Source organism: Salvia hispanica, chromosome 1, assembly GCF_023119035.1.
Source record: "Salvia hispanica cultivar TCC Black 2014 chromosome 1, UniMelb_Shisp_WGS_1.0, whole genome shotgun sequence".
Taxonomy (NCBI): Eukaryota; Viridiplantae; Streptophyta; class Magnoliopsida; order Lamiales; family Lamiaceae; genus Salvia; species Salvia hispanica.
This window is the reverse complement of record NC_062965.1, coordinates 451,933-478,092: the sequence shown is the minus strand read 5'-3', so window position 1 is coordinate 478,092 and position 26,160 is coordinate 451,933. Positions and strand designations below refer to the sequence as shown.

Here is a 26,160-nt window from a genome sequence, read left to right as displayed (position 1 = left end):
TGTCAATTACTTTAGATGATAGTAATATCATATCATATGTTTGACATTTTTTCAATTATCCCATTATCTCGGATTTGGCATAATTAATTCTGATGTGGCAAACATAAAATACACTTAAAAACAACGTTTATTAAATTAACCAATCATCTCTTTATACGAGACACATCAATAAATTAAGTACACTATGATTTTTTCACCATGTGATAATTAAAATATTAAAATTATAATATAATTAGATATTTTTAAAAATTATGAATTGACCAGAAATTATTTGACAATTTCCCCTTAAAAATATTCTGTTCCCACAAGCAAGGAATCCAAATAAATTCTCCCTCAATTCATATATACATTAATAAAATTACAATAATTTCAAAATAGAATCTCCCATCATTTCCTTTCAATTCAAGAAAGACCTTTGGGTTGGGAAAGTGAAACTAAAACTTAAACTAACTAAAGCTTATTCCCACAAACTTCCCATATCTTTCCGAATAAAGTTGACAAATTTTCTTTAATTCCCACCAACACAAAATGTGAACACCAAACAACACTTTTGCAGCCCACAAAAGTAACCTTCTTCCTCGAAGGAGACATGAAACGTTATACATATTACTAAGTAACAAATTCAATTCCCTTATAAATAGGTGCACCTAAATAATTAATCATGTCACACACACACACACACATCAAAAAACATGAAATTTCTAGAATCTCTAGTAGCTCAAATAGGAAGCCTAATCCTCATAATCAGCGCCCTAGAAAGATTCATCCCTGCCCAATTTTGGACCACAATCGAAACATATTTCCGAAAATTAACCTTCCTCTTAAACCCCTACGTCGAGATCACCTTCGACGAGTTCCCAATAGATGTGTACGGCCGGAGCAAGGCCTACGCGTGCATAGAGGCGTACCTTGGCACCAATTTCTCGGGCAAGGCTGCGCGCCTCAAGGCTGCCCTGCCCGGAAAGGGCCAGGGCGTCGCATTGAGAATGGACGACTACCAAGAGATCAACCATGTTTATAAAGGGGTGAAGGTTTTTTGGATGAGGAACACGAGCTATCCTAGGAATAGTGTGATTAGTTTCAAGAATAGTATTGATGAGAAGAGGGCTTATATCTTGTCGTTTCGACGGAAGGACCGCGACGTCGTGCTCGGGTCTTATCTTAGCCATGTGTTGGCCGAGGGGAAGGCGATCAGGTTCGATTTTTGTGCTATATTTTGGCGTCTATGTCACTTATATTTGTGTTTTTGGCCATACATGTCGTGTGTGTTCTATCTCATTTTAGTGTCATAATAACTTTTACAAATGTTTTGTACAATTTGAGAAGTAGATATTGGGTGTTGTTTATTCCATAATTAGGGTATATAATTTTTTAAGAGTCAATTAGTAATAATTGATATTAAAATTTACTAGTATATTATAAAAACTCTTGTTTTATTGTTACTAAAATAAAAATAAATAAAGTTTTAGCATAAGTGGAAAAGGCTTCGGAACAAGTTATTAGAACTATTGAATTAGTTTACTAGTATCTATTTAGGCTTCACCTTAGATTTTGAAGCATTTGAGATTTTAGGAGCTTATTTACCATTAATCGAAGTTAAATACTATATATATTTAAATAAAAATTTGAAGTTAAATGGTGGTTATTATTTTTAAGAAAAATTCTTATATTCTTCAAAATATATGTTTGAAACCATTGTATTTTTGTAATTGGAACCCGTGTTTCACACACATCATTGTCAAAATTAATATAAATGCGATATTCTCATTTCACAATGAAACTACTATAAAAATGTGACACACATTTTCTCACATTCGATCAATTTATTACAATTTCTGACAAAGGTAATTGGATAAAAAAATGGTAGACATAATTTCATATTTTCATGACTAGCTCGATTATTATGCCAAATAGAAATTATAGTACCGTGCTAACTTATCTATTCCTACAATCTTCACTAAATATTGTTAAGACATTATTGCACAAAGTCGCACCCCCGAACTAAATATCCTGGATATGCCACCGCTAATACAATTGTGTCGTTTCAGTAAGCGTGGTAGGAAGCAAAGGCTGTACACGAACGTGAGCGGGGACGACTGGGGAAGCGACGGGAAGATGATGTGGCGGAGTGTCGGATTCGAGCACCCGGCAACGTTCGACACGTTGGCTATGGATCCCAAAAAGAAGAAGGACATTGTGGATGACTTGAGTGAGTTTACTAAGGCTCAAGATTACTATATGAAAATTGGGAAGCCATGGAAACGTGGGTATTTGCTCTATGGCCCACCGGGAACTGGGAAATCGACGATGATCGCCGCCATAGCCAACTTTCTTCGTTATGACATCTATGATCTTGAGCTCACTGCGGTTGTGGATAACACCGATTTGAGGAAATTACTCATTGAGATTTCCAAAAGGTAATTTTCTAAATTTGTACTAATATTTTACCTATTTAATTTTAATTTTAGAAATAGTTTGTTAATTAGTAATAAAATATATTCCCTCGATTCATAATTAAATGTCTCATATCTAACTGAAAGAGCTTTTAAGAAACTATTTGAGTTTATGAAGTAAAGTATGTTAGAAATAATCACATTACCCACCTATTTTTTTTTAATTCTGATATAAGATCAAAAGTTATGGCTGATATTTTCTACATTGTGATGAAAGGAATCGCATAACACGGTTCTTAATTTAAACTTTTTATTTTTAATATTATATCTATATTCTATTACTTATACATAAAATAATAGTAGTACATATTCGGGTACATTATTTTATTAATATAGCATAAAACACGAACTAAGTGGACCATAAAATATCTTCTCCACTATCCATACAGAATAATTTTCCTTTTAAGATTGTTTAGTTTTAGTGATAAAATCAATAGATAAAAACTAACTTTTCGTTTATTCTCGTATTAGATTAGCTTGATTTTGACTTTAGATCCTATTTTGATGGACCAATTTATCTATCAAACTAAATACTACTCCTATAATTTTATAAAATTTGACATTCTCTTTATTTACATACTTGACTACCTTTTGATTTATTGACTAGAAGAAAATAAGTCTACTATTAAGTGACTCCTTTAAAGAAATTTGAGTAAAATTAGTTAGTCGAACTAAGACCAGTATAAAAGTCAAATCGGACATATCACGAAACAATAAAATGAGACATTTAATAGAACACAGAAGATCAGTATAAAAGTCAAATCAGACATCACGAAATAATAAAATGAGACATTTAATAGAGCACGGATGGTACTGGTTAATTAAGCTGCATTTTATCTTATGCTGAAGTTGGTGATTAATAGGGCGATTGTAGTGATTGAAGACATAGACTGTTCCCTACAAATCACCGGCAAAAGAAAAGAAGCAAACAAGGACGACCCGAAACCGGAGGACGCGATCAAGAAAGCCCGAAACGGGGGCGAGGACGAGAAAGAGGAGAGCAAAGTCACCCTCTCCGGCCTCCTCAACTTCATGGACGGCCTGTGGTCTGCCAGCGGCGGCGAGAGGATCTTCATCTTCACGACCAACCACGTCGACAAGATCGACGAGGCCCTCATCCGGAGGGGCCGGATGGACAAGCACATCGAGATGTCCTACTGCTGCTTCGAGGCCTTTAGAGTCCTCGCCAAGAACTACCTCGGCCTCGACTCGCACGAGGACTTCGAGGGCGTGAGGCGTTTGTTATCGGATATCGAGATCACCACCGCTGACGTGGCGGAGAGTTTGGTGCCGAAGTCGCCGGAGATGGGGGCGGATGAGTGTTTGGAGAATTTGATGGAAGCATTGAGGAAGAGGAAGAGGAAGAAGAAGGAAGCGGAGAATATTGGTGGAGATGGTGAGGAAATGGGAGAAGGGGAGAAGATAGGGGGAGATGTGGAGGAGAAAGAGAGGCGGCGCGGGGAGGTTTTGCGGCGGATTAGGAAACAGATAATGCGACTTGTTGCGGAGAAATAAAAGGTGTTTTAATTTATTGGATGGGAAATGTGATAAAATTCTAGAAATAAGATGTTATATATGTGTTTGTGAAGTTTTAATATGTCGAATTTGTTTGCTTTTCAACTTTGTAAGGTAAAGTAAAGGTAAAAACTGGTCTTGAACATATGCTTATTTTATGATTTTGGTCTTATACTTTATTTTTTAAATTTTTGCATCCTAAACATTTCAACTCAGATTACAATTATTCCTACAATAACAATTCCGTTAGTTTTTAAACGGTTTTAACCCGATTTTGATGGTTTTAACAGTCTCATTTGGGTTAAAATCGGTCAAAATCGGGTTAAAACCGTTTAAAAATTGACGAAATTGTTAGTGTTTGACCAATTGTGATCCGAGTTGAAATGTTCAGGATGCAAAAATTTAAAAAATAAAACTCTATTCCATTAACTTTTTTCCATCCAAATTTTCTTAACATTTCTTAATTCCCGTATCGTCCATGAATGGGACTCCTAATGGCGGACGCAGGGAGTATACTATAATAGTTTTATTGGGGTTAATTATTGAGTGGTCACCTTCATCTTGAAATTTTATTTCATACTAAATCTTTTAGAGTATTATTGTATCTATGTAATGAATAAGAAAATTTGTGATCACAATATAAAGTGACTCGACAATTGAATGCATATTTTTAAAGGATAAATAGAAGGCTTAAACAGAAGTCACTCTCATTAATAAGGTTCATTAAATCCAATGGAAAGAAACAACCAAATTGACAACCAATATCTTGTTTCACACATAGTAATTCAACGTAGGTTGGCAAAATAGAGCTGAAATCTGCATCAAATGATCAAAGCTCACCTCACCCTACAATACACAACATTAAACATTTTATTAGATCACCATCATTATATTTTTCATATTTTCTTTTTTTATCCATCCACAAACACATTGTCGAATTCATACTAATAATTATACTAATTTAATAATAAAATTTTTAATATTTGTTCAACCACGTCCTAGTAATAATTTCATTATTTTAATAATTTTCATACAAAAGTAAAATTTTCTATCCTGGTTAATTTTTTGTTAACCACTGTAATTTTTATCCGTCCATCGTGGACGGAGGGAGTAATAATTAAAAATACGAAAATTTAGGATTTTCTTACTTGGTGCAGTCAGTGGAAGGGCTGATCCTGTACGGAATGTTGATACCGCATAGTCGGGGGATGCCTTCGGCCCGGCTAAAGCTGGCTTGGGAGTATCCCGTCCTCGTGATGGATTTCAGGCAGTTGCAGACGCTCTGCCTGTCTGAAGTCGTCCTGGCAGCGGCGTTAAGACGTCTTGCGCCGCTGCAGCAGGACCCTATCGGACCCGTTCCTTTCACATAGGGGTCGCATGGCCTGACGTATGAAATCACCGCAGTGCAACTGATCGCGGCCTGGCTCAGGGGAGCAAAGGCCGCGATCAGTGCGGCCGCGATGAGCACCGAGCAAAATAGCTTCATCACAACTTAATTTGTGTGTGAGAGTTTAGGGTTTGGGATTTTGGTGGATTTATTTGGTTTGGGGAAGCAAGGGCAAATTAGTCAAATCAAGAGATGAGAGTGTAGGGTTTGGGTCAAGAGATGAGAGTGTAGTGTTTGGGATTTGGTGGATTTATTTGATTTGGGGAAGCAAGGGCAAATTAGTCAAATCAAGAGATGAGAGTGTAGGGTTTGGGACTTGGTGGATTTATTTGATTTGGGGAGGCAAGGGCAAATTAGTCAAATCAAGAGAGGAGAGTGTAGTGTTTGGGGTTTTGTGGATTTATTTGATTTGGGGAAGCAAGGGCAAATTAGTCAAATGAAGAGAGCATTCATTCACGCATTTCGTCGCACAGGAAAGGGCCAAAAGTATACTGCTGCGTTTTGACAATAATGCTCAAGACATAGTTGTACATGAGAAGGAGAGGCTACAGATGCGTTCACATCATTTCATTAAACAACTTTAATGAAGAGGGGTCTACGTTTAATTAATTAGCATTGATGAATAGATATCTATATCGTCGGTGAATGAAATATGTGGAAGACATTTCATGTTCATTTAATGAAGAGGGGTCTACGTTTTATTTATTTCCATCCTATATATCTGATTAATATTCCTTGTAAAAAACCCTTTGTATTTTTATTTTTTTAATATTTAATCCGGTATAAATAAAACAATAATTTTCATGGATTTTATTTAGCTTAATTGTCAATTAAATCTCGAAAAACAGATTATTTTTGGTATATTATGCTCATTTTCAAATTTAATAAATCATCATGAAATATTGAAAAGTCAATTGTTTCATCTTACCACTATATATTTTAATTTTTATATTTCTCAGCTCAAAACAACGTCGTTTAGTCGCCAACATAATCAAATTAAGACACATTTGAGACAATATTCATCCATCTTACTAAGATTTTACGGGTGCACACCAACTCGGCATTTCATTTGCCCGGACAAAATCAGCGTGAGACAGTTGCGAACTTTTAAAACTTCATGATCTGTCATTTAAATTTTTCAAATGTGCGACATGTACCATAATTTGACCAAACTTTGCAATTTTCAAGGCAGTTAACCCTTTTGTTTATCATATATGACAATTTTTTTCATAATATTGAGTGGTCACCTTCATCTTGAAATTTTATCTTATGGAATATTTAAGATTATTATGATCTTCTTGTAATAAATAAGAAAATTATCTATCACAATTTTAAGTGGCTCAAAAATTGCATAGAAGTCAAAGATATAAATAAAAGTCACTCTCATTAATAATATAAAAAGTAAATATTGGTTCATATCCAATGGAAAGAAACCATTAATTACAACCAATATCTTGTTTTATTCATAGTACTTCAACGTAGCTAGGCTGTCAGAATACAACTGAAATCACCATCATATGATCAATCCTCACTTCACCCTGCAAAACACAAAATTAAACACATTATTATTAGATTACCATAATCAATTAATTTTGTAAAATTTTGCAATAGTGTTTTGTCAATTATTCAATAATAATTTCTTTTTTATTCATCCACAATTTTTTTTTCACATTCCATTTAACTAAATCTTTATTTCACCCATATATTCTACCGACTTAGCTCAGTCTGAAGGTGAGTTGACCTAGTGGTAGAGTGATTAATGCTCGAGTCTGCAAAAAATTTCGAATTTGCTTACTTGGAGCAGTCAGTGGAGGGGCTGATCTTGTACGGAATGCTGACACCGCACTGGCCGGGGAGGCCAGCGGCCTTGCTAAGGTTGACTCCGGAGTATGAGGCGGCCAGGGATTTCAGGCAGGTGCAGACGGCCTGCCTGTCCGGGGTCGTCTTGGCAGCGCCGTAAAGACCCTTTACGCCGCCGCAGCACCCCCCAAGTGGGCCCCTATTCGTCACATAGGGGAGGCATGGGTTGAGGTATGAAACCACAGTGCCGCACCCGATCGCGGCCTCGATCTTAGTTATTATGGCATTTTTTCTCTAATCAATAAGTCAAGAGTATCAAATCACCTCATAGATAAATAATGAAGTATTATTGGCCCTCTTTAATTAAAATTAAATTTAAAATTGACGTAGCAACAGATTTGGCCCATGCATGGAGGACTAATTTTTTTAAAAAAATAAAAAATAATAATTATATGCATGGATTATTGCGTAATTGATGAAACTGAGATTTGTGACGTATTAATGTATGCAAAAGCTACACGTATGTACAATTGCCGGTGGACTGATTAATGATGGGCTGCTAATTTTGTAGTCTAGATTCTTGACTTCCAAATTTAATGTCTTGTAGTAATAATTTTAAATATTTTCTATCAATCCCATCAATTCACTTCCACTTTGACACGTGGATTATTAAAGATAAAATATTTTTTTAAATATAATTCATATATTATTACTACATTTTATCCTTATTTATAGTTTCATATAGTATTCACACATTGAGTAAAGTAATTTTAGTAAATAAAGAGTTAAAAACAATTTAGATTGATTAACTTCCACTTTGCATTAATTCTAGATATAAATCTAATACTTTTTGAAAAATATAATATTTTAGAAATATTCTGTTCCATCCTTATTTACAATTTCATCTTGTATTTCATTCTTAAATAAAGTTATTTTAGTGAAGAAAGTTTAGAAAAACTCAAAATTGAGGAAGTAGACTACATTTCAAGACATCCCAATTAATTTCTTGATGATCATAATTCACCAAAGTAACATAAATCTCAATTCTTAAAAAATATGAGAAAAAAATAGTTTGACAGTAAACAATATTAGGAATTTATACTTTCAAAACTCCTGTACAAAGGTATATATAAACTTGAATACAACAAGGAGAAAAGAAATGCAGGTTGATTCTCACAGAAACAACTAACAAACATAAATGAAACACATTCCAAACTAAATTAAATCAAATGAAATATATATATATATATATAGATATATATATTTATATTCAGCAAGCTAAATGTCTTGGAGAGTCGTTGAACATGGTGTACCACATATAAGCCCGCGAAAGCACCGTCTCCAGCTGGAGATGGTTCCAGTTATGAGTCGGGAGGTGCTGAAGAAACATCACCATCTCCTGAAAATCGAGCTTCTGTAGAGTATCCGACCACTGCAAACAGCAAACACGTCGTCTAAGCTTCGTTCATAACTAACCGTGCAAGAAATCAAATAACCGTGCCTCTTATGCATCACGAAGCGCTTTGTGAAGCCACTAACGGATGATGTTTACGTTGGATGGTAGATTCAATTAGTACAAGAAACCAAACAACGGATATATATATATGATGAAAATTCATATGGATTTTCAAGTCTAGGTAGCTTACTGTTAGAAGAAAGCTGGCGTAAATGTATACGAGAAAATCTGGCAAGGCGTCCCCTTCAGCGAGATAAGTGTCCCACAAGCGAGTAACGAGATCAAATGGAATCTGTAAAGAACTAACTTCATTAGTATTCGGTTTTCCCTTTGTAGCCAATGTAGGAAGATATATGGAGTACTTAATAAATGTTAGGTACACGGGCTTTGACCTCACGTATAAGTAGGCAATTGAACCATCGGAAAGCAAATTGAAGAAATTCGAGCCCCTGGTCCTCCATGTGCTTTGAACAAGGTTCTATAATTTCAAACGAAGAAACCAGTGTCGATAAAAACAATTTGCACACCATGTAAAAGAAAGCAATTTTACATGGATGAAGTCCATTTTACCGTCTCAACGCGGATAAAAGCAATTTGCAAGTACGTTTATGAAAAAAAAGTTAAGGACGTACCATCGATTCTTGCAACCAACTCCTTTAGTTTGAACACAAGTCGCTGAATCCCAGGCTGGGCAAACGTGTAATGATCTTGCATACCATCAAGCAACTTTGTTAAACACCAGTAACAGTCGGCTTCTACGTCCAACATTTTCTCGGGAGGTAGATCAGTCATTGACCATGTCTCGACATATCCCTCTAAGTATTCAGAAAGAAAAACAACCAAAAAGGGAGTCGCGAGGTCATTTATTCCCTGCACATAACCGCTAGCTGGATGTCGTATAGCCCTGGAAGGGGAAAAAATGAGAGTTATACAAATAGATGACGCAGAAGAGATTACCATTAGCATATTTAAAATGCAATAAAAAAATAAAATAAGTGCCAAAGAAAGTATCTAACCATGTATAAAGTATTCGCTCGAGTGACTTTTGGACTTCTTCTTGTTGAAAGAAAGAGACATCAGGAACAGTTCTGGGACAATCGAGAGAAATCTACCACGTGCGCCAGGAATCCATCATCAAGAAGCACGAAATGACAGATTATGTATGGAAAGGAGAAGCGAATAAAATCTGGTCGAAGCTAAAAACCTGACGAAGCATGTTGATCTCTTCCTCCGTGCGCTCTGTATCTGGAATATCATAATGTAGGGCGACACAATCAAGATACTCCTCCCGCTTTCTTCTCAGCACGGCTTCCCTTCTATCTGAATTAGAAGGCGCATATCCCTGTTGTCGGTTAATACTTTATGCTTGTAATACCGAATTTCACCAAAAGAATTTTAAAACGCGAGCACTAAATAATGAACTAACCATACATTGTAAAAAGATGTATTGAATGGAGTGTATAAGGAACCGGGCATACCAAGAGAAGCCGCCATACAGTAGGACGCAGATACTGGGGCACACCGCTCCATGCTAGTTCACGGAGTTTTTCTGCATCGATACACTTGAAATTATACATCCACAAAAATGCAATATACAGACAGAACACAAGAGTAGAGTACCTATGGCTAACGTCGGGTCAGATAATTCCTTAGCAAACTTCATCAGCCTTGCAGAATCCGTAGCTCTTGCACCCATGTTCGGAATCATTATGTTTCTGCTACCCATATTCAAAGTGTCTGTATGGTCACTAAATGAAACAGTGTTTGAACCACTGCGATTTTGGGGTTTATCCTAAAATAAGACAAACTAGTCATATTCAGCCAAGATTCAAACATTAGAGTAATGAAAAAGGAATCGAAATACAAGACACCTCAGTCAACGTATCTGTTTGTCTCACTTGGCCAGCATCACTGTCTGCGAACCTCCTATCACCTAGTGGTGAAGGCAAAAATGATGGGTCAAGAGGATCCGAACACCTTGTTATTGATACTTTACCAGGAAAACTGCGACCTTTGAGTAACCTGCACCTCGAGACACCAGTAACTCATGGATCACGAGCATGTCAAGACTCCACATGCATATACATGACGAAGGAGTGCAACTTAGGTGGTAAGACGTTTCCCCTCCAACCAATAGGTTGGGGGAAGTTAAGCAAATGGCTTATGTCTATTTTGTATATCAAGAGAAACAGAGGTGATTACTTACTAGAGTTAATTGACCCCAAATACACCAACTTCGGGCCATATTTGGTTTTCCACATACATGAACTTTAAAACTTATCTCAAAATACACGAACTTTCCTCTTTTCTTAGCTTTTGGCATGAACTTCAAAATGCACTAAAACAACATGAACTTTACCATAACTAGATTTTCACACGAATCAAACACGACATGGAATTTGTCCCAAATTACAAAAAAACGCTACCTTTTCCGGATTTCTCCCAAACCAAAAATCCAAATGACAATCTCGATTTTCCATGTAGCATGTCAATTTCGATTTACGAGTTATGAGAATAACCAAAAAAAGTTCAAGTTCATGTCCAAAACCGAAAAATGGCTCGAATACGTGTATTTTGAGTCAATTATCTCTATTTACAACGGAAAACATCCGAATTTTGACTATTCAATTATATACATAGAGCTAAGGTTGATTATTCATACATATAGCTAGAGCTGAATTAACATTTCAAATCTCAATCAAATAAAACTGCATTAATTGTTAGCCAAAGATCAAATTTTTCCAACTCCTAAACATTAATTTTAGCTGCAGAATCAATCAAACACAATTCTAAACACAGCATTGCCACGATCTTACAATTTATCAAAATGAAGGATCAAATCCAAACACATTCCATCATCGGCCAACAAATGAATCGAATCACGCCCAAAATTGAAACCAAATTAACAAAATTGACGAAGCCCATTTGAAATTATCGACATAATTCCACAATGGGAGCTCAAATCAGACGAAATTGCACCAAATTGAGGAATTGCGGTGGAAAAAAATGTGGAAATGAAAACGCACCCTTGAACGTTCCTGAGCGTTTGGCTGAATCTGAAATCCAAATTAGAAGATGAAGAAGAAGCGGTTTCTCTGTTGCGATCTTCTTCCCCACCTCTGGGATTAATCATAATCTCTTTTTATTTTTAATAATCATGCCCGGAAAAATTAAATGGTCATTGTTCTTCGAAATCTTCTACCAACCTTTCTTTTTTTTTCACTTTTTTTTTTCTTTATTCTATTGAGGAAGATTGAATCGAATGGTTCTCTTTCTTTTATTTTGTGAAGAAATTATGTTTTATGAATTTTAATTTTTGTGTGGTTACTCAATATTCTTCCCCAAATCGATAGATCAATATTTACTATAACTTTTTTTTAGCTAGTAGCAATTTTATTTAATTTGATAAAACTACGATCAATTAATATTAGTGTATTATCATAGGGATGATTTTATTTACATTTACTAGTATTTACATTTACATTCGTCCGTCATTAATAGTCTCATTTATGAGCAGTAAGGATTTTAAGAAATGTAAAAATATGTTAAGAAAATGGATGGAAAAAAGTTAGTGAAATGAGAGTCGAACTTATATATATATTAGTTTTAAATGAAATTTGAGTTGGATGAATTAGTGGAAGATGAGACCATTTACCATTTGTGATAAAAGTGAATCGAGACTCCTATTCATGAACGGAATAAAATAGAAAAACAGGACTCTTATTCGCGGACAGAGAGGAAGTAACTAGTACTATTCTGTAAATTTTATTATTATTAAAAAATTTGACAAACCAACTTTTATATTTTGTGTTTGAGTCACTCACTTACCTTAACAATTTTAACATTTTGTGTCTAATGCTAAAAAGAACATATATTGTTCGAGACGAGCAACAACACCGAAGGCATGTATTTCGACGTTGCATTCGAGCATGGTATGAATCATGCAGTACGCAGTTCAAGTTCAACTATTTCATTGCGCACAACGATCGCAGAGGAAATGACAAAGAGAATAGCAGGGTCGATCTGTGCAGCCGTCAACCCCACAAATTCTATTTTCTAGATCCATTGTTATTATGTTGGCATGAAAATAACATCAATTCTCCCTAACATAATTTTAACAAGAAAAAAAAATCAACCAACATTACCACTAAACAGAGGTGCAATACCTTGGCATTTAAAGTAACATAAAGATTAAACAATAGTGTGACAAATTTTATTTGACGAACATCAATAAAAACTTAAATAACATAATTTAATTTTAGGGTTGGATTTATTTGGGTGTGTAGTCAACTGCAACGAACTTCTCGAGTTTAGGCAGAAAAAACTCCGCGTAAGCGACGTGCTCCGGATGGGAAATATACTGTGCAACACCTTCCACACTTTCAAATGTTAAGTCAAAGACATGAGTGAAACCTTGATCAAAATTTGCAATGCTAAGCTCTTCACCCCTGCCATGTAAACACCACAATCTTGGTGGCTACGTGCATACATATATAATCACGCCTAAGAAAATGTGTAGTTCGAATTAAATATACGGATAATAGTTATTTAAATCACGAAATCAAAAGATGGTGTTTTATATAATGATAAAATTGAATATTCGTATTTTGTTTTTATAATTAGTGGAACTTATATGAATTTGATCAATTGTGATTTAAATTTATTATGCTATATGATGAGTTGGTTGTAGGCCTAGAGGAAAAAGCCCAATTTGACCTCTCTCATGGATCTGGCTCACTAGGAGAAGTATATAGCCCATCAAATCTCAATTTAATCACTGATACTCATTCTTAAATTAAAACAACCAAAAGGTTCAACAAGATGGAAAACATTTTATCACTGATACTCATTCTTAAATTAAAACAACCAAAAGGTTCAACAAGATGGAAAACATAGATGATATGCTTGATTATAAGCTACATGACATATAGTCATAAATTCATAGTTAGGGTTTTGCAAGCTGGAGATCAAGTAGAACGTACTTCTCCACAAGAGGCATCAACACACTTGAATAGTTTGTGTGATGTGGATTAATAGCAAATCCAATAACATCATCCACACTTTCAAATGTCGACTCAAAGACATGTGTGAAGCCTTGATTTAGGTTTAAGATGCCTATCTCTTTACCCCTGCATTCGAGTGCTTCATTTTAGTACACAGCAAAGCACAATTCAAGAAAATAGTTCTTTGGAATCTTCTTATCTCTTTGTAGGGATCAGATCAGTCTAGATTCACTAATTACCGAGACCTCTTTGTTCTTGTACAAGAGAGCTCAGCCAAACTCTCACCCACGCGGCTGATTTTAACAAGTAATACAAACTAAGATCACTAGAATCTAGTTCTAACTATTACAAGACCTTGAAGCTACAGCTCCAGCTTCAATTGCACTCAAATGTACCTGCACACTCAAGAAACAAGTCAATACTACTAAGAATGATCCTCTCGGATCTAAACACAAGATATTAACTAAAACACTAAAGAGTAAGAACAAGATATCAAAGGATCTTGGCTCAGAACCCGCCACACAAACACAGATCTATTCTTCCAGAACTTAGATCCAAGGGAGCACAAATGGATTGGATAGAGTTAACCCTCAGACCACCAATACCTCCACCGTGAAAGCCCCTCACACCAGATCAAGATCCACCGGACAAAACCTCCACACACAAATCCTAGAACTTCTCCAGAACTTAAGCAATCGAAGAGATTGCTTCACACCAGCACTCACACAAGATCTTACTCTCAAAGAACCGAGAAAGATCACCAAGAGATGGCCGGAAGTACACCGGAGAGGAGAAGAGAGAAGAGAGAGAAGTTCTCAGTCACACACAGAAGAGAGAGAGAGAGATTGTGAGATGTGAAACGGCTCAACAAAGCCAACACACACATAACACTCTCAACCCTACATCCAACGGTCAGGAAACAATCATCCAAATGAGAGGACACGTGGCAGCATCTGGTGAGAAGGGGCTTAAGTTATTGGGCTCAACCCAATTTATAACATCTGGGCTTAACAAATAAACACAGCCCAAATAATAGTCCATCAACAAACATCCAACACTCTTTTTATTTTTAATAATTATGCCCGGAAAAATTAAATGGTCATTGTTCTTCGAGATCTTTTGTATATCTACCAACCTTTCTTTTTTTTCACTTTTTTTTTTCTTTATTCTATTGAAGAAGATTGAATCGAATGGTTCTCTTTCTTTTATTTTGTGAAGAAATTAAGTTAGTTTTTTGAATTTAAATTTTTGTGTGGTTACTCAATATCCTTCCCCAGATCGATAGCTCAATATTTGCTTTTACTTTTTTTTTTAGCTCGTAGCAATTTTATTTAATTTGATAAAACTACGAGCAATAAATATTAGTGTAAATCATAGGGATGATTATTATTTACATTTACTAATATTGACCCAAGTTGGTAGTTTTATCTTACTTTAGTTAAGTAACTAGTACAATTATGTAAAATTTATTATTTTTAAAAAATAAAATTGGCATCTAATATCATGGAATTTTAAAATATTGGCAAATAATATTGCGAACTTTATCCAAAGTTTGTTATTTTACACCAAAGAAAAATTCCAGCAAATAATATCATGATACAGATTTTTTTTTCGTAATTTCTCGATAACATTCTTCAATCTATTAATATAGCCGACCTTTTTTGGTGGAAAATAACAAACTTGGGGTAAAGTTCGTGATATTATTTGTCAATTTCAAAGTTTGTTGGAGAAATCCAACCTTTTAAGAGTTTCATGATATTAAGTGCCAATATCCCTATAAAAAGTTTTGACAAACCAATTTTTATATTTCGTGTTCGAGTCACTCAATTACCTTAACGTTTTTAACATTTTATGTCTAATCAAAAAAGAACATTGTTTGAGACGAGGTGCAATACCTTGGCATTTAAACTAACATAAAGATTCAACAATAGTATGACAGATTTTATTTGACCAACATCAATAAAAACTTAAATAACATAATTTAATTTTAGGTTGGATTTATTTGGGTGTGTAGTCAACTGCAACGAACTTCTCGAGTTTAGGCAGAAAAAACTCCGCGTAAGCGACGTGCTCCGGATGGGAAATATACTGTGCAACACCTTCCACACTTTCAAATGTTAAGTCAAAGACATGAGTGAAACCTTGATCAAAATTTGCAATGCTAAGCTCTTCACCCCTGCCATGTAAACACCACAATCTCAAGTGCTCAATTTTGGTAGTACTATTCAAGATTTCAAATTGCACCGTATAACTAGTGTTGGATCCCAAATTTTATAACATGAGAAATACTCCCTCTGTCCCATTAGAAATGAAACGTTGTCCTTTTTGGTCTGTCCCATTAAAAATGATACGTTTCTAAAAGTGGAAACAATACACTCTTTACATTTTCTTCTCTCATATATTACTCTCTCTCCATTAACTCATTAAAGAACACTACATAAAATCTTGTATCGAAAAGTAAATGTTGCATATTTAATGGGACGGAGGGAGTATTTAATACTACTATTAAAAGTAGCATAAGCATGTCCTTTATCTCTATTAACTAACAAAATTAAGAAATTGTCTAAGTTAAGGCCCACAGAAAAATATAAGACCAGGGCCTTGAGTTAGCTAGATGGTTGGCTGAGTTAATAAGTAATATTTTATTTTGCATACATATTAATACCAATATATTAATAATATTATACTATTAATAGGAAAGAAAATTTTCAGCAACTAGGTAGGGACTTCAGATATATTAATACCTTAGAATATCTGCATCCCAAGATCTATGGTAACTTTGACAAGAATTAACTTGCTTAATTCATATTCCATTGCAATTAATAAAAAAAATACTCAATTGTTGAAAATAGTGAAATTTACAGTTGAAGTGTCAGTTTTGTTCCATTTTATTTATGATTTCAGTTACATTATTTAGTGGTATTTAGGAGATTTAGTTTTCAATAAGTTAAGATATATATTAGAGATTTTCTTTTGCCTTTAAATATTTTGTAATTGTTATTATTTGATCCATCTTCAAAATTACATAGCAATAAAATTTGTGTTTTCTGTTTGCTTCCATATTTCTTTACATGATCAATCATTTATACTAACAATAATGAAAATAATCACCCTCGTATTTATAAATTAACATAATCTCCCTTTTACCAAAATGATTAGCTAATACTCCCTCCGTCCACGAAAATTCGTCCCGATTTGACCGGCACGGGTTTTAAGAAATGTAATGGAAAGTGAATTGAAAAAGTTAGTGGATTGTAGGTCCTACTTTTATATATTATTTTTATAATAAAATGTGAGTATGAATGAGTTAGTGGAATATGAAGTCCACTACCAAAAATGGTAAAAGTGAAATGGGACAAATTTTAGGGGACGGACGGAAATGGAAAAATGGAACAAATTTTCGTGGACGGAGGGAGTAACACCGATCCCTAAAAGGATTTAATTGGATCTCTACATGAGAAAATTGTGTAGTACGTACCATTTAAAAGTCTTCAATGATGGGAAATGGTGGACAATGCTTTGGAACCGTTTGATGCATTCTTCTCTCTCTTCATCGGTTTTGCCTTCTTTGAATTTTGCAAGCAATATGTGCTTCACTTCTCCCTTTCCCTCTGCCATCTCTCTCTCTCTAGAATGTATGGATGAGTTTAATAGTATTGAAGAAATATTTGGCACATTTGAGACAAGGTTCCTCCTCACTACCACTAGACTATATATAACTATATAACGGCAAGAAGTAGTCGTGTGAAGGACAATAGAAATACTATATAAATGATAAACTTGCCGGCCAGTAACAAAGTTCAAATTGTCTCTCTTCTTTGGAGTATTATTTTGGCTTCTTCTTTCTTGAGATAAAATGATTGGTTTTAAAACTTGACTATTGATAATTGATTCCCCTCGTCAGAAAATGTGTAGTTTGAATAATATAAACTCTATCTACCTCTGTCCCATTAAAAATGAAACAATTTTCTTTTTTATTGTCCCATTAAAAATGAAACGTTTCTTAAAATAGACACAACTTTATCTATACCTTTTCATCTCTCTTACTTTACTCTCTCTTCATTAACTCACAAAACAACACTACATTAAATCTCGTGCTGATTCCCAAATGTTGCATTTTAAGTGGGACGAAGGGAGTAAGTAATTGTAACACCCCACTTTTTCGAACCCTAATTTTAGAGCCAAAAATTTAATTTCCTAATTTATGACGTGGAAGACGTGAATTAATTGGTGAACGAATTTATTGCATGAGTTGCTATAACCGAGTCGAGTCTAGGGTTGCCTTGGAAGTTTGAAAAGTCAAACTTGTTGATTATGTGATGTGGCATGTGATTAATTAAATATTGTAGTGATTTAATTGTTTAAGGGTGAGCGAGAATATTGGGAAATTTCCATAAATACTATGACTCTATTTTTCCTTGTTGAGATTTTCGAACCCCTTCACTCTTTGAAGAGGGAATTCTATTTTTCCGGATTTAATTTAATTCTTGGGATATTTATCCAAATTAAATCCAAAACCCAACTATTCCTTATTTTTATTGAGAAAAATTGAGCCTCTTATTTCCTAGGTGATTTTCGAAAATCACCCATGTAGGGAAGAAAATATTATTTTGCTTGTTTAATTGATTCCTTATTTGATTTCCTTCCATACCTAGAATTTAAATATTCTATCAAATCTTTTCATACCTCAAGAGATCTTGTCATATCTTATTTTAGTGAATATTAAAAATCCATTCCTTATTTAAAAGGCCTAAATACACGCATATTTTCCTTTCTCCAATGGGAGAATTTTTATTTTATTTTGCTTCGTGATATTTTATTCTACTCCGTAAAATATACCAAAACAAAATCTTGGCTAATTAAGAGCCATATATTTCGAAATTTCCATGCTTGATACCCTAGTTTATTTTTGTTATTCCTTCCTCCCTACCCCACAATATTTGTTTTTAATTAATTATGGAGAATCAAATCTTACCAAATATTCTATTTTATTTACCTAAAGATCTTATTGAGCACTATAAATAAGAGAAACCCCTAACCCTAGCCCCCACAATTTTCGCCCCCTACCCCATTATTTTCGCCTCCCTCTCTTCTCCACACTCTCTCAATTTTCTTCTACTTTACTCCAATAATCCTTCAACCTTTGAGAAGAATTAGAGTTTGAGCCTCAAGATTTTTGAAGAACCAAGTCTTTACTTAGTTTCTACCGTTCGTTTTTCTCAAAAAGGTATTCTCATATTAATCTTCTTCTTTCTACTCGATTCCTCTTCTTTCTATCCGATTAATCCGTATTCTTGAACCCTCATGCATCTTGTTTGAGTGAAAGTGGGATAAAGGGGATATGGAAAATATGTATGTGTGTGTGTGCATCGTGTGTGTGTGTGGCGTGTGTGTGTGTGTGTTGTTTGAATGTTGGAAAAATACTCATGTGTGACATATATTGATTTTAGATCTAGAGTTGAGATGCGAATGGAACTTATGTGATGAACATGGCCTTGATTGATGATGTTAAGATAAATAGATGGGAAAAGGGAAAGCGTTGAGACATGCATGAGTTAGGAGTTTGCGTTGAATCTGATTTGTGATATATGCCTATGTGATTAAAAGGTGAAACCTTGGTTGCGAAGCAGGATAACAAAGGAAAGAACATACTTGAAATCTAAGCAGTCGAGGTGGGCTTTATTTTTAAACTCTTTTATGTTGCATATTTATGAAAGTGGAGAGATAAGGGTGGTTTAACTGTTATGTCATGCCTATGTTTGTTTTGGGATGATATTGTGTGTCTGATGCCTAGTTTGTGAGTACGCTCCATTAGGCTACAGTGGCTATATGTTTAAACGAATTCGGGTCTGAGTACGGGCCGCAAACCTTACCAGGCTGTGTACACGGAGGGGATCGGGAGACGTCCTTGCTAGTCGGTCGGTCTCGTGGGCGAAAAGTGTGGCCACACTTTTGTCGCACTATGGAAATGATGAGATTGTGGAAAGTGATGAGGAAATTGGGGAGTTGTTTGATTGGCCAATCTATGGAAATATTTTTGTGATACTCATTGAATATTTATCTTGAAAAGTGTAAAACCTCGAGTTCACTATGGTAAGGGTGGCATAACTTATAAAATTTTTTGGCAACGAGTTCACTGAGTATTTCAAAATACTCAGCCCTGCATGTGTTTTCCTTATGTGCAGGTTGAACGACGACGAGCGGTGGCGGGTAACTAATTAAGATGGGTGTTTTGAACTTCAAGCGTAGTTGTGTCTCCATACATAGCTGCACTTTCTCTTGGTCGTTTCTGCTGAATTTTCTTTGAAACACTTTAGTATTATTTGGATATTTTGCACTTGTTCCTTTCGTTTTAGAATCTTGAGACATCTTGTGATATCATTGGGATTTATTGAACCCTTCAGTTTTGATCATACTTTATAGTACTTATCCTTCATTTATTTCTCTTGATTAAACCTTTGACTTGCGACTCTGATAGTCCGTTTTATACTTAGGTCAAGCCTCTTTAAATGGAACCCTAGTCTATGTTAAACTCTTTAGTTTTGGTAGCAATCGCCGCATGTATTGTACCCTAGGAGGGCGGGCTGTTACACTAATATTCCCTTCATCCGCTATTAGGAGTCTCATTTCTAGGTGGCACGGATTTAGGAAATGTTAAGAAAAGTGTGTGAAAAAAAGTTAATGAAATATATATAGGTCTCAGTTGTGTATATTAATTTTAAATAAAATGTGGGTGGAATGAGTTAGTGAAATGTGAGACCCTATTACCAACTATGATATAAGTGAATCGGGACTTTTATTCGCGTACGGACTAAAATGAGAAAAGGGAACTCCTATTCGCCGGAGGGAGTAGATATTTAAATCATGAAATCTTGTTAACTTTAGAGCATCCGCAATGGTGCTTAGGCCAGCCATAGGCCAGCCATTCTCTCCCCTGCCACGTCAGCAACACTAAAAAAACCACTTGCCACATCAGATTTAGGCCAGCCATAGGCCAGCCACAGTAAAAATAATTCAAAATATACTACATTTACGGAATTAAAATTACGATTAAAATACGAAATTAAATTTACGACACATATACGGGAAAAATAATCCATTCCATTAAAAAAAAGTACAAAGATTAAAAAAAAAAGTACATGATTTTTATTTAAAAAAAAGGGCTTCAACAAACGAGCCCCGCCACTCTCTACTCCTCCGTCGTCCTCGTCGTCGCCGCCGCCGCTGCCGCCACCCGTGGTATCTGAGCCCACGTCGGAACCCCCTAGTCGTGACCTCGCGATCTCTAAATCAGCACGCATGCTCTCGAGCATCTCGTAAAGAAACCTCTTCTCCGTGGGGTCAGTGGCGTTCTTCCACTCTCGGAAGACCTGTAACATCTGAGCCCGCGTTTGGTTACGCAAATCAAGAGTGTACTCGAGTGGGGCGGGAGGGAGGGCGGAGGACTGGACCTCGCGGGGCGATAGGGGGGATCCGCCCCTCGCAGCTCGATGCGCCCGCTTCTGTCCAACCGGGCGGGGGCGACCAGTAAATGAAGGAGGGGATGGAAACTCCTCAGCATCCGGGGGGAGGTCGTGGGATCCGCCGCTGCTGCCGCTGTAGTCGCCGCTATAGTTCAGTCGCTGCTTCTTCGGCCACCCAACGTCGCACCCCGCCCGGAACTTCTCGGAGTCCTTCAACAACAAGAACCACTCCTAGAAGGTGAACTCCTTATACTTCCCCTCCAAGAGGAACTGACTCGCGGCTATCCTCCGGGCGTCGTCCTCAGTCTGCCCACTTCTGATATGACGGAGGGCGTTGGCGTACAAATTCGAAAAACGACCCACCGCGGCCACGAGTGCGCTCCCAGCCCTTCCGGACCTCCTCGTTGCTTTGAAGTCCTTCCGTGCGGGGCGGTGCCTCTTATAGGCGGCTCCCGATCTTCGCCCACATGTTGACTACCCGCTAGTTGTTCGAACCGGTGGATCGTCGCGCACCTCCCAACCACCCCTTGGCCCACCCGGCGTACTGGAAATCCTCCGTCCACTTCCTCCGGCCAGTGGCAGCGGGCTGCGATGACTCGCCGACCGCCTTGCCCTTCCCCCTCCCCCTCGTCTTCTTCTTCGGCGCGGCCGGCGTCGCTGGAACGGGAGTATCATCTTCCCCGAGATCGATCCCCATATCATGCAATGACAGAAGGTCATCGCCAGAGAACTGCGTCTCCACCGGGGTCGACGTGTGAGACGAAGCCGTCAAAAAATCAAGCGAGGGCCGATATACCGCGTCCCCTCCCGGTGACCCCTGCATCCCGCCCTGCCACATCATCCCCATCATCTGCTGCAGCATCATCTGCTGCTGCATCTGGGGCATACCCCCCACCCGGGCGCTGACTGCCCGCCGCCCGGCATCCCCCACGGCATACCCCCCTGGTTCCCCCCCCATCATCCCCATCATCTGATTCCAAGGGATGTTAAACCCCGGGCCCATCTGCCCCCATCCAGATCCCACGGGTACTGTGGGAGTCTGAGATCCGCTCGTCGCCGGACTGGACTCGTTGTTGTGATCCATCGCTCGATGATGCTCTTGTACAGAAAGTTAGAGAGAGAGAAAACTCGTTAAAACAAGTGGTGCAAATGAAAATGAAACGAAAATCGCGTTTATATATGATTTAAAAAAAAATCGAAAATCGGCGCTGGCCGATCGCTGCCCGATCGGGCCGCCACAATGGCGGCTAGCCGATCGGCCAGCGCATCGGCCAGCGACGAGCGATCGGCGAGCCCACGCCGATCCGCTCGCCGATTTTGCGCTGGCCGATTGCAATGGTTCGGCTAGCCGATCGGCCAGCGCGACGAATCGGCTAGCCGACCATTGCGGATGCTCTTAGTTCTGTTCCACAAGATTCACTAATAGAATATTAAATTACCAAATTTCTCCTTTTCTATTGTTTTATGTCTATAGAGCGCCGTCTTTTGATTATACTCAAAACAACTTGTTTCATTTAAATAAATATTTTTTCTTTATTTTTTATTTTTCAAATAAATGAAAATATGTAATACTACTTTTCCGGTTCCAAACCACTGGTTTTCAGACGGTTTTTACGGTTTTCCACGGTTTCTAACCGTCGGTTTCCGGTGGTTTTGGCTCAGTTTTCGCAGTTTTTCGGTTGTTTTTCACAGTTCCGGTCTTGAACCGCTCGGAACCGGCGGTTCCGGCACGCACTTATATTTCCTGTATAATTTGTTATTATTAAAAAATTTGACTAACCGACGTTTATATTTCGTGTTCGAGTCACACACTTACCTTAAAAATTTTACTAACATTTTGCGTCTGATGCAAAAAAGAACATATATTGTTCAAGACGAGCAACAACAGTGAAGCCATGCATTTCAACGTTACATTCGACCATGCCACCATGGTATGGATCTTGTCTGACGTAGTTCAACTATTCCGATGGAGATGACGCGTACAACGATAGCAGAGGAAACGACAAAGAGAATGACAGCTGTCAAAGTCGAAAGACGGTAGCGAATACATGCAAATTCTTTACTTGTATCTATAACCCCGCAAATTCTTTTTCCTAGATCCATTGTTTATTTAATTGGCATGAAAATGATCAAACCTCGCTAACATAACTTTAACAAGAAAAAAATCTTAAGTGCAGTGTTGTCACATTCACGCAATAACATAATTTAAGGTTGAATTTATTTGGGTATGTAGTCAACTACAACGAACTTCTCGAGTTTAGGCAGAAGAAACTCTGAATAAGCGAGGTGCTCTGGATGGGAATTATACTCTGCAACACCTTCTACGCTTTCAAATGTCATGTCCAAGACATGAGTGAAACCTTGTTGAAAATTTGCAATTCTAAGCTCTTCACCCCTGCCATGTAAACACTGATCAATTTTGGTTGAAGCTAATTTCAAATTGCACGGTATAACTAGTGTTGGATCCGAAATTTTATAACATAAGAAATAGTACTATTTTAAAATAGTATGAGCATGTCTTTAATCTCTATTTACCAACAAAAATAAGAAATTGGCTAAGTTAAGGCCCACAGAAAAATATAAGAACATGGGTGTGTGATCAAATACTAACTAATTTACGGTAACAACTAATAACTAAAAAAAAACACTTAATTGTTTAAAAATAGTGAAACTTACCATTTTATTTATGATTTCAGTTACATTATTTGGTGGTATTTGGGAGATTTAGTTTTTAATAAGTTAATATATTAGTGGTTTTCTTGTGCCTTTAAATATTTTGTAATTGTTGTTATTTGATCCATCTTCAAAATTACAGAGCAATAAAATTTGTGTTCTTTGTTGTTCTCTCTCTTGTTCCTCTATATTTTTTACTTCCATATTTCTTTGCATCAATCATTTATACTATCAATAATGAAAAATAATCACCCTCTAAAATTAACATAATCTCTCATTCTCCCTTGTGCCGAAATGATTTGCTAATAGTAATTAACACCGATTCCTAAAAAGATTAAATTGAATCTCTACATATGAAAATTGTGTAGTACGTACCATTTAAAAGTCTTCAATGAAGGGAAATGGGGGACAATGCTTTGAAACCGTTTGATGCATTCTTCTTTCTCTTCATCGGTTATGCCTTCTTTGAATTGTGCAAGAAATATGTGCTTCACTTCAAATGATAAACTTGCCGGCTAGTAACAAAGTTCAAATTGACTCTCTTCTTTGGAGTATTATTTTGGCTTCTTCTTTCTTGAAATAATATGATTGGTTTTAAGACTTGAGTATTGATATTTAAGGTCAAAATGTGTAGTTTGAATAATATATAAGTAATAGTTATTTAAATCACAAAATCTTGTTCTGTTCCATGAGCTTCAAGGATAGAATATTAAATTACCAAATTTCTCCTTTTCTAGTGTTTTATATGTATATAGAGCGTCGTCTTTTGATTATACTCAAAACAGCGTTGTTTCATTTAAATATAAATATTTTTTATTTTTTTTAAATGAAAATATATAGTTTTGTGTATCACCAAAAGACAATGTTTCATATACGGATTTTTAATGAAGAAAAAATGAATCTTCTTAATTAGTAGTTTTTATAGTTAGTAGAACTTATATGAATTTGGTCAAATGTGATTTAAATTAATTATTCTATTTGATAATCAGTTGGTTGTAGGCTTAGAGACAAAGCCCAGTTTGATCTCTCTCTCATGGGTCTGGCCCACTAGGACTAAGATATATAGCCCATCTAAACAAGTTATTACCTACACAATTTACTTAAGTCTAACGAGGGTAAATGTATATAAGCCATTCTCTTATTTCGAATGTTAAAACTCATAAACACAAGCATTCTTTGAATTTTGAAATCAATATGTGCTTCACTTCTCCCTTTCCCTTTGCCATCTCTCTATCTCTTTATCTCTCTATCACATACACTAGAATGTATGGATGTGTTTAATAGAGGAAGTATAGAAGAAATATTTGGCACATTGGAAATTTAGTTACACATAATAGTCCAGAGTAGTATTACTATAGTAATCATATATAACAAGGACAAATTTTCATCCAAATCAAATAACTCAGAACATCAATCTACTGATTGAATAATTGGAAACGTCTTATTGTAAAATTGATCGGTTGTAATTATTCATCACAACTCATTCTCTTATTTAAACAACGAAAAGGCTCAACAAGTTGAGAAACATAGATGATATGCTTAATTATAAGCTACATGACATGTAGTCATAAATTCATAGTTAGACTTTTGTAGGCTGGAAATCAAGTAGAACGAACTTCTCCACAAGAGGCATCAACACATTTGAATAGTCGGTGTGATGTGGATTAGTAGTAAAGCCAACAACATCATCTACACTTTCAAATGTCAACTCAAAGACATGCGTGAAGTCCTGATTTAGGTTCAAGATGCCGATCTCTTTACCCCTGCAATCGAGTGCTTCGTTTTAGTACGACAAAGCATAATTCAAGAAAAACAGTTCTTCGGAAAAATAATGATAGCAATATATTTAATTTGGATGGCAAATATTAACAAATCCAATATTAATTAGAATAAGTTTGAAATTTCATAATATAATTTGAATAATTGTAGTAGCATACCATTTGAAGGCCTTGATTGAAGGAATGAGATCAACAAGCTTGCCATATTGTTTGATGCAATCTTCGATTTGTTCCTCAGTTACACTGTCATTGAACTTTACAAGAACTAAATGCTTTATCTCCATCTCTCACTCTTTGTTTCTCTCACACTATAAATCTCTCATAAATATCCTAATACTTATAGAAGAAATATTGGAATCTAGATACAGTGTACAAGTCTTGTAAGAAAAAAATAAAATGGTTTAGTGTATACTTTTCAAGCCGACACACCTTGTCATATTTTGGTCGAATTTTGACTGTTTTAAGTGAGTTTGATTTAATTGGACTTTTATGTACCTCTTCTCCTTATAATATTAATATCATATCATTATTTCTATAATATTTTTGCATGGGAAAAGTTCTCCCTTTTTTGAACACTCAAATAGTGGATTTTTTGGATAAAATAACTGATCAATATAAGTCAAATTCTCACT

At 36.1% G+C, this 26,160-nt stretch overlaps 7 protein-coding genes across 7 annotated transcripts in view; 1 reads left to right on the top strand and 6 right to left on the bottom strand.

The window, feature by feature from the left end:
* The window catches only part of LOC125218492 (putative disease resistance protein RGA3), a 112,556-nt gene that overhangs the window by 69,227 nt on the left and 17,169 nt on the right, over window positions 1-26,160 (bottom strand). The window lies entirely within an intron of this gene.
* Window positions 689-4,148, top strand: LOC125218556 (AAA-ATPase At3g28580-like). The gene is made up of 3 exons (XM_048120245.1): window positions 689-1,195; window positions 2,049-2,417; window positions 3,317-4,148. Exons 1-3 carry the CDS (start codon window positions 693-695, stop codon window positions 3,966-3,968), a joined length of 1,524 nt encoding a protein of 507 aa, XP_047976202.1. The 5' UTR covers window positions 689-692; the 3' UTR covers window positions 3,969-4,148.
* Window positions 4,659-5,545, bottom strand: LOC125218600 (non-specific lipid-transfer protein 1-like). The gene is made up of 2 exons (XM_048120299.1): window positions 5,117-5,545; window positions 4,659-4,814 (listed from the first exon to the last, which is right to left on the bottom strand). The coding sequence occupies exons 1-2, from the start codon at window positions 5,452-5,454 to the stop codon at window positions 4,805-4,807; spliced, it is 348 nt and encodes a 115-aa protein (XP_047976256.1). The 5' UTR covers window positions 5,455-5,545; the 3' UTR covers window positions 4,659-4,804.
* LOC125206382 (non-specific lipid-transfer protein 2-like) lies at window positions 6,723-7,562 on the bottom strand. The gene is made up of 3 exons (XM_048105647.1): window positions 7,542-7,562; window positions 7,151-7,449; window positions 6,723-6,893 (listed from the first exon to the last, which is right to left on the bottom strand). The coding sequence occupies exons 1-3, from the start codon at window positions 7,560-7,562 to the stop codon at window positions 6,884-6,886; spliced, it is 330 nt and encodes a 109-aa protein (XP_047961604.1). The 3' UTR covers window positions 6,723-6,883.
* LOC125218566 (TBC1 domain family member 22B-like) lies at window positions 8,227-11,869 on the bottom strand. The gene is made up of 10 exons (XM_048120256.1): window positions 11,638-11,869; window positions 10,483-10,633; window positions 10,232-10,403; window positions 10,090-10,160; window positions 9,816-9,953; window positions 9,628-9,719; window positions 9,244-9,515; window positions 9,004-9,089; window positions 8,802-8,903; window positions 8,227-8,587 (listed from the first exon to the last, which is right to left on the bottom strand). Exons 1-10 carry the CDS (start codon window positions 11,742-11,744, stop codon window positions 8,426-8,428), a joined length of 1,353 nt encoding a protein of 450 aa, XP_047976213.1. The 5' UTR covers window positions 11,745-11,869; the 3' UTR covers window positions 8,227-8,425.
* On the bottom strand, window positions 15,555-24,987 carry LOC125218608 (stress-response A/B barrel domain-containing protein HS1-like). The gene is made up of 3 exons (XM_048120310.1): window positions 24,947-24,987; window positions 24,126-24,235; window positions 15,555-15,790 (listed from the first exon to the last, which is right to left on the bottom strand). The coding sequence occupies exons 1-3, from the start codon at window positions 24,974-24,976 to the stop codon at window positions 15,613-15,615; spliced, it is 318 nt and encodes a 105-aa protein (XP_047976267.1). The 5' UTR covers window positions 24,977-24,987; the 3' UTR covers window positions 15,555-15,612.
* Window positions 25,170-25,848, bottom strand: LOC125218614 (stress-response A/B barrel domain-containing protein HS1-like). The gene is made up of 2 exons (XM_048120323.1): window positions 25,688-25,848; window positions 25,170-25,513 (listed from the first exon to the last, which is right to left on the bottom strand). The coding sequence occupies exons 1-2, from the start codon at window positions 25,810-25,812 to the stop codon at window positions 25,330-25,332; spliced, it is 309 nt and encodes a 102-aa protein (XP_047976280.1). The 5' UTR covers window positions 25,813-25,848; the 3' UTR covers window positions 25,170-25,329.

Coding starts and splice junctions, on each gene's coding strand:
- LOC125218556 (XM_048120245.1), top strand. CDS start 693: ATGAAATTTCTAGAATCTCTAGTAGCTCAAATAGGAAGCCTAATCCTC. Junction 1,196..2,048: donor GCCGAGGGGAAGGCGATCAG/GTTCGATTTTTG, acceptor GTGTCGTTTCAG/TAAGCGTGGTAGGAAGCAAA. Junction 2,418..3,316: donor CTCATTGAGATTTCCAAAAG/GTAATTTTCTAA, acceptor GGTGATTAATAG/GGCGATTGTAGTGATTGAAG.
- LOC125218600 (XM_048120299.1), bottom strand. CDS start 5,454: ATGAAGCTATTTTGCTCGGTGCTCATCGCGGCCGCACTGATCGCGGCC.
- LOC125206382 (XM_048105647.1), bottom strand. CDS start 7,562: ATGGGCCAAATCTGTTGCTAC. Junction 7,450..7,541: donor TGGGCCAAATCTGTTGCTAC/GTCAATTTTAAA, acceptor CTTATTGATTAG/AGAAAAAATGCCATAATAAC.
- LOC125218566 (XM_048120256.1), bottom strand. CDS start 11,744: ATGATTAATCCCAGAGGTGGGGAAGAAGATCGCAACAGAGAAACCGCT. Junction 10,634..11,637: donor ACGCTCAGGAACGTTCAAGG/GTGCGTTTTCAT, acceptor CTCGAGGTGCAG/GTTACTCAAAGGTCGCAGTT. Junction 9,516..9,627: donor GAGCGAATACTTTATACATG/GTTAGATACTTT, acceptor TTCCCCTTCCAG/GGCTATACGACATCCAGCTA.
- LOC125218608 (XM_048120310.1), bottom strand. CDS start 24,976: ATGGCAAAGGGAAAGGGAGAAGTGAAGCAC. Junction 24,236..24,946: donor GAAAGGGAGAAGTGAAGCAC/ATATTGATTTCA, acceptor GAAGTGAAGCAC/ATATTTCTTGCACAATTCAA. Junction 15,791..24,125: donor TCATTGAAGACTTTTAAATG/GTACGTACTACA, acceptor TTTACATGGCAG/GGGTGAAGAGCTTAGCATTG.
- LOC125218614 (XM_048120323.1), bottom strand. CDS start 25,812: ATGGAGATAAAGCATTTAGTTCTTGTAAAGTTCAATGACAGTGTAACT. Junction 25,514..25,687: donor TCAATCAAGGCCTTCAAATG/GTATGCTACTAC, acceptor ACTCGATTGCAG/GGGTAAAGAGATCGGCATCT.